This window comes from Ipomoea nil, unplaced genomic scaffold, assembly GCF_001879475.1.
Source record: "Ipomoea nil cultivar Tokyo-kokei standard unplaced genomic scaffold, Asagao_1.1 scaffold0482, whole genome shotgun sequence".
NCBI classification, from domain to species: Eukaryota; Viridiplantae; Streptophyta; class Magnoliopsida; order Solanales; family Convolvulaceae; genus Ipomoea; species Ipomoea nil.
In genome coordinates this window covers 1,520,617-1,526,195 of record NW_017616910.1, presented here as the reverse complement: position 1 = coordinate 1,526,195, position 5,579 = coordinate 1,520,617, and the positions used below count along the sequence as shown (strand labels likewise).

Here is a 5,579-nt window from a genome sequence, read left to right as displayed (position 1 = left end):
GTAAGCTTCATGGAGAATGATAAGTGGAGTTGGAACATTGCAGAAATTCAGCAGCCAAATGGCCTGAATTACGACGAGTTAATTGACGATCCTCCTGTTCGTGGCACTAGATCACTTGCTGATATCTACTAGAGATGCAACGTTGTTGTGCTTGAACCAGCAGGATATCAGGAAGCAGAGAAAGATCCCAATTGGAGGGCAGCAATGCAGGAGGAGCTCGCTATGATTGAAAAAAATCAGACTTGGGAGTTAGTTGAAAGACCTCAACATCAGAAAGTGATTGGAGTGAAATGGGTATTCAGGAAAAAAGAGAATGCTGATGGGTCACTCAACAAATATAAAGCAAGGTTAGTGGTTAAAGGGTATGCTCAAGTTTTTGGAGTAGATTATTTTGATACTTTTGCTCCTGTTGCAAGGCTAGATACAATCAGAATGTTACTAGCTATTGCAGCACAAAAGCAATGGAAAATCAACCAACTCGATGTCAAGTCAGCCTTTTTAAATGGCTTTCTGGAGGAAGAAATTTATGTTGAGCAACCTGAAGGCTTTGCTGCAAAAGGGGATGAAGACAAGGTTTATTTGTTGAAAAAGGCGTTATATGGCTTGAAGCAGGCTCCAAGAGCATGGTATAGCAGAATTGATGAATACCTGCTGAAACTGGGCTTTGTCAAAAGTCCTAGTGAGTCCACGTTATATATCAAAGACGATGGAAATCATTTTCTGGTGGTTTCTTTATATGTTGATGATGTTTTAGTGACTGGCAGCAGCATTGAGCTTATTAAACAGTTCAAAGAAGATATGATGAGAGTCTTTGAGATGACTGATCTTGGAGAAATGTCATATTTTCTGGGAATGGAAATCATGCAGAGACGAAATGAAATCTTCATTTGTCAACAGAAGTATGCAAAGGAGATTCTAAAGAAATTTAACATGGATGATTGTAAGAGTGTGAGCACTCCTATGTGTCCAAAAGAGAAGTTATGTAGAGATGATGGAACAGCTAAGGTGAATGAGTCCATGTATAGAAGCTTGATTGGTTGCTTAATGTATCTTACGGCAACAAGACAGGATATCATGTATGTTGTAAGTGTTCTTTCAAGGTTTATGAATTGTGCTAGTGAGTCTCATTTCAAGGTTGCAAAAAGAGTTCTCCGTTATGTGAAAGGAACTTTAAGCTTTGGTGTTAAGTTCTATCAGACACCAAATTTTGAATTGCAAGGTTATTCTGACAGTGATTGGGCAGGGTCCATAGATGACATGAAAAGCACTTCGGGTTTTTGTTTCAACTTTGGATCTGGAATTTTTACTTGGAGTTCAAAGAAGCAAGAAATTGTGGCTCAATCAACCGCTGAAGCTGAGTTCATATCAGCAATAGCAGCTGTCAATCATGCCTTATGGCTAAGAAAAATTCTAAGTGATCTGCACTTAGAGCAAAAGGCAAGTACTGGAGTTATGGTTGATAATCAAGCAGCTATAGCTATCTCAAACAATCCAGTTTTTCATGGCAAGACTAAGCATTTCAGCATCAAGTTATTCTTCATCAGAGATGTTCAGAAAAGTGGTGCAGTTCGACTGAAGTATTGCAAGACTGAAGACCAGTTAGCAGACATATTTACAAAGCCTCTTGCAAAGGGCAGATTTGAAGACTTGAGAGAAAGACTTGGAATTTGCATCTACTGATGCAAGGAGGAGTGTTTGAATGTTGCATCAGTAGCTTCAGTTTATTTTCAGTTTATTCCCATGTTTAATTTGCTTTTATTTATCAAGTCTTTAGGAGTTTAATTGTCAGTTACTTGTTAGTGCCTTAGTGGCTTGATGTTAGCTAGTTAGTGGGTTAGTGGCTATCTTTTGTTTGTCAGTTTCTTTTGTGTATTTAAGCAGTGTTTCATCAGTTAATAAGATGTGTCTTTTCTCTGAAATAACCAACATGTATGATTTATGAATTATTACACAGGAATAGAGTTTACTCGATGCATATATCATCGCGTATTGGATGCAGATCAGATTTTTCTTTTCAGCGAAATAATAAGAATAATCTTGTCATTTTCAGTATTTCACCATGCAATTGGTAAGATTACTAAACATATTGCAATGTATATCAGACTTACTCGGTATAAAAATCGGACGATGTACTAAACCTCACTCTAATACTACAACACATTTGCATGAGACAAACAGCACCCCCATAAGGGCTTTTTAAGTTTTAGGGTTGGTTCTGAGCTGACAAATTTATAGTCATACTAAAAAAAAAAAAAAAAAAATCAATAATTAGTGATTTCTTTTTGCGGTCTAATACTCAGATCCATAAACCATCGCATGGAATCCAAAGTCATAAACTAATTAATACTCCAAAATCCAAATCTATCTGTTCAGTAGAAATACATAACTGTAAGACAAACACAGCCCAAAAGTCAAAAGAGTCTGGTTTATGTGTTTGACACCTAATCCATTCATTCCTTGACACAAATATACCATAACATAGTTTACAAGTTATTACGGAATTTACATAATATACATCTTTGAGTAGTAATTATGAATTTTTCTCGTCACCCAAATATACCGTGACAAAGAAAACTATAACAACACAAAGTGAGGTGGAATAGAAATAAGGCAACCAATATGCTTCCCATTGCTTCCATAACTCTCCCATTCTTTGTTTTTTTTTCTTTTATTATCCAGGTTTCCCAACATTTTTTTTTTACCAAGATTTCTCAACATGGCCAAACTATCTAGACCCCATGAACTCGCATCCTAAGCCCATAAGTAGGTAAACCAAGCCTGTTCAACAATGAGAGCCAAGCAGAAGTCAACACTACAACAGCCACTAAAACAGCTTCCCTCCATTATCTTGATTAGGTGCAGCTAAACAGTCTTCCATTGCAAATAACCCATGGAAATTGAGAGCCATAGGAGGAACTCCATCACAAAAGCTAGACAGGGATCAAACATCTTGTAGCCATTTTGTAGATCACCCCTCCTATTACATTAGAGCTTCAGACGAGCAGGGTGTCCACCCCTTGAGAAGTTGAAAGTCCATAACAATCCACTCTAGACGGGTATCAAACACCAGCTCACTCTAAAGAGCTGCTTAGTTATTTTATGGGATGTTGGAGCTGCAATACTTCATGATTCAAATATTCCAAGAACATGGAAAACAGAAGCACCATAAACAACTAGCAAGGTAAAATAGAAACAAGGCAACAAAGTCTAACCAGCAAGGTTGACCAAAATTCAGTACAATAAAGAAGAGTTAAATGTCATCACCAACTATAAATATAAGGAGAGAAAGAAGTTCCCAAATCAAATTCTCATATTTTTTAGGTAAAGTACAGCAAACTAAAAGATTTAACTTGATCAAAAATCTTGACTGCAAAATTAAGCAGCAGCACCGCTACCCTTGCCCTTCTTTCTTTGGATTTTCTTCATATAGAACTCGAGCTCTTTTCCTTCCAAAATATATCTGTTGATTTGTTTAGAAACAAAACAGAAACCAATTGAGAAAGATTACTAGGAGGATGATAGAGGCATAAAGAAAAGGTAAGGTTCATGAGATTACCCATCGGCTCTGCCACATTGACCAGGTCTGGATGAGATGCAGGCCATCAACCTACCAGAGCCAAACTGCTCCTCAAGGTGAGAGTCAAGTTTACGTTCCTTCTGCCGCTTCTCAAGTTTCCTTTGGACATGGTTGCTCTTCTTTGTCTCCTCAGCAGCTACACCCTCGGTTTCCTGCAACAATTCAACCAAAAGGATGATAACATAAGAAATAAAGGGAAAATGTAAGTCTACATTTGATGTATTTTCCATTATCATCAAGTTAATACCTCAGCAGTTTCCTTCTTGGCAGCCGCCTTCTTCTTCCTGCCAATGTCAACACCATAGTGCTGAAGGTACCACTGCTTAAAGGGAGCTGCATCAACCTGAACAATTGCACTCTTCACCAGAGTTTGTGTTCGAACAAGTTCATTGTTTGAGGCATTGTAAACCACATCAAGGATACGTGTTTTCCTAGTAACTGCCTCACTACCCCATGAATAATTTCCTGTATCCAACCTCAGTGCCCTCCACTTCACATTGCCCCCTCGTACACGAATTCGTCTCACTGTTTTGTTGCTAGACAGCTTAGTATTTGCAGGCTGACGTCCAAGCTCATACCTTTCAAGAATACAGAGAATCTAAGTAAGAAAACTATTCTGAAAGATTTTACTTACAACGAAACCATTAACAATTGAGAACATAGGGATAAACATGCTTCAGGGAAACTACAACCCAAAGGTCAGGCAAACCATAAAAATAGCAAATGAAATAGTTACACTGAAACCATTAACAATTAATAACACTGGGATAGGCTGATAGGCATATATTCTCTGAGAAACTACAATCTGTTGGTCAGGTAATCCGTAGATGGAAAAAGAAACAACTACCAATCGTACAATATTAACCACCATGAAAAGCTAGTTCATTGGAACTGAACTGCTAAAGTAAAAAGGAAAGAGGAGCCTGGAAGAGTGTTTTTCAAAATCCTAAAAGAACCCATAATCCCATGCACAGAAACTTATTCCATTTCTCATTATTTTCCTAGTTCCTTTCTACAATGGACCTGATCCCATTGCTAAGCTGCTAATTGTAGTCCTTAATGTATGAGATAGAGCACAATACCATCAGAAAACAATCCATTTTAAGTTTAAAATAGTACTCTCATATGCCAAAACTTATGGAATTAAAATTCAGCACTATATAGGTTTCAGATGCAATACTTAACAACCATTCCAATACATACAGACAAGACTCATAGAGCTATAGCGTATATCAAAAGATCCAGAAAGAAAAATCACAGAGACAAAAACTGTAACAGAACCAAACTTACTTTCGCTTCTTCCTCCACGCCTTCTTCTTGCCACCAGTGGCACGCCTCTTGTGCATTGAATCCCTAGAGATACCTGTAAACACATCGTACGAAAATCACTAAGGTTATACTCGCATTCACACAGGAAACCAAACTGAATCGAACATATATCGTGCATAGATAAACACACGCATAAGGATTATAATTGCGAGCATAACATTAGAATCGCTAATCAAAATCATTTAAGGAATCAGAGAAGAGAGACGATGAAGGTTGAGATCGTTACCCATGGCGAGAGCGTAGCAGCTAGAAGAGCTATATGCAGCGTATCCTTACCAGTCCTCGCAAGAGTAGCTTCAACACAAACCCTAGCACTTTATATACTGGGGACTGTAAGTGATTTGGGCTTATAGTGAATATTGGGCTTCTTTGTGTTACTATTCTTCTGTTGGGTTTCTCTTGTCTGATTTGTGTTGGGCCTTTGGATTATCCTTCCAACTTTAGGCCCAAAAGTTATTTTTCGACAAATTATTGTGTGAACCACGGTCCAAAACGACGTCGTTGAATTTTATGAGTTAAAATAATATGCATTCTGTGTTAGAATAATGAAATTTTTGGGATAAGATAATATACTTTATAAGTTAGAATAATGTACATTATAAATTATGAAAATGTATCTTATAGTGGTTCGCGTGAAATTTATTTTTTTATATGTAAAACGACATCATTTTTA

At 37.4% G+C, this 5,579-nt stretch overlaps 1 protein-coding gene across 1 annotated transcript; it reads right to left on the bottom strand.

Moving 5' to 3' along the window:
- Positions 1–3,157: 3,157 nt before the first annotated feature.
- On the bottom strand, positions 3,158–5,220 carry LOC109173874 (40S ribosomal protein S8-2). Its single transcript, XM_019323213.1, has 5 exons — positions 5,133–5,220; positions 4,868–4,940; positions 3,825–4,155; positions 3,557–3,729; positions 3,158–3,460 (listed from the first exon to the last, which is right to left on the bottom strand). The coding sequence occupies exons 1-5, from the start codon at positions 5,134–5,136 to the stop codon at positions 3,376–3,378; spliced, it is 666 nt and encodes a 221-aa protein (XP_019178758.1). The 5' UTR covers positions 5,137–5,220; the 3' UTR covers positions 3,158–3,375.
- Positions 5,221–5,579: the final 359 nt, after the last annotated feature.

Bases quoted from the DNA above. Each gene is read 5' to 3' on its own strand.
- LOC109173874 (XM_019323213.1), bottom strand. The intron at 4,156-4,867 runs GTAAGTTTGGTT...TATTCTTGAAAG, and splicing joins GCGTGGAGGAAGAAGCGAAA to GTATGAGCTTGGACGTCAGC. The intron at 3,730-3,824 runs GTATTAACTTGA...GAATTGTTGCAG, and splicing joins CCAAGAAGGAAACTGCTGAG to GAAACCGAGGGTGTAGCTGC.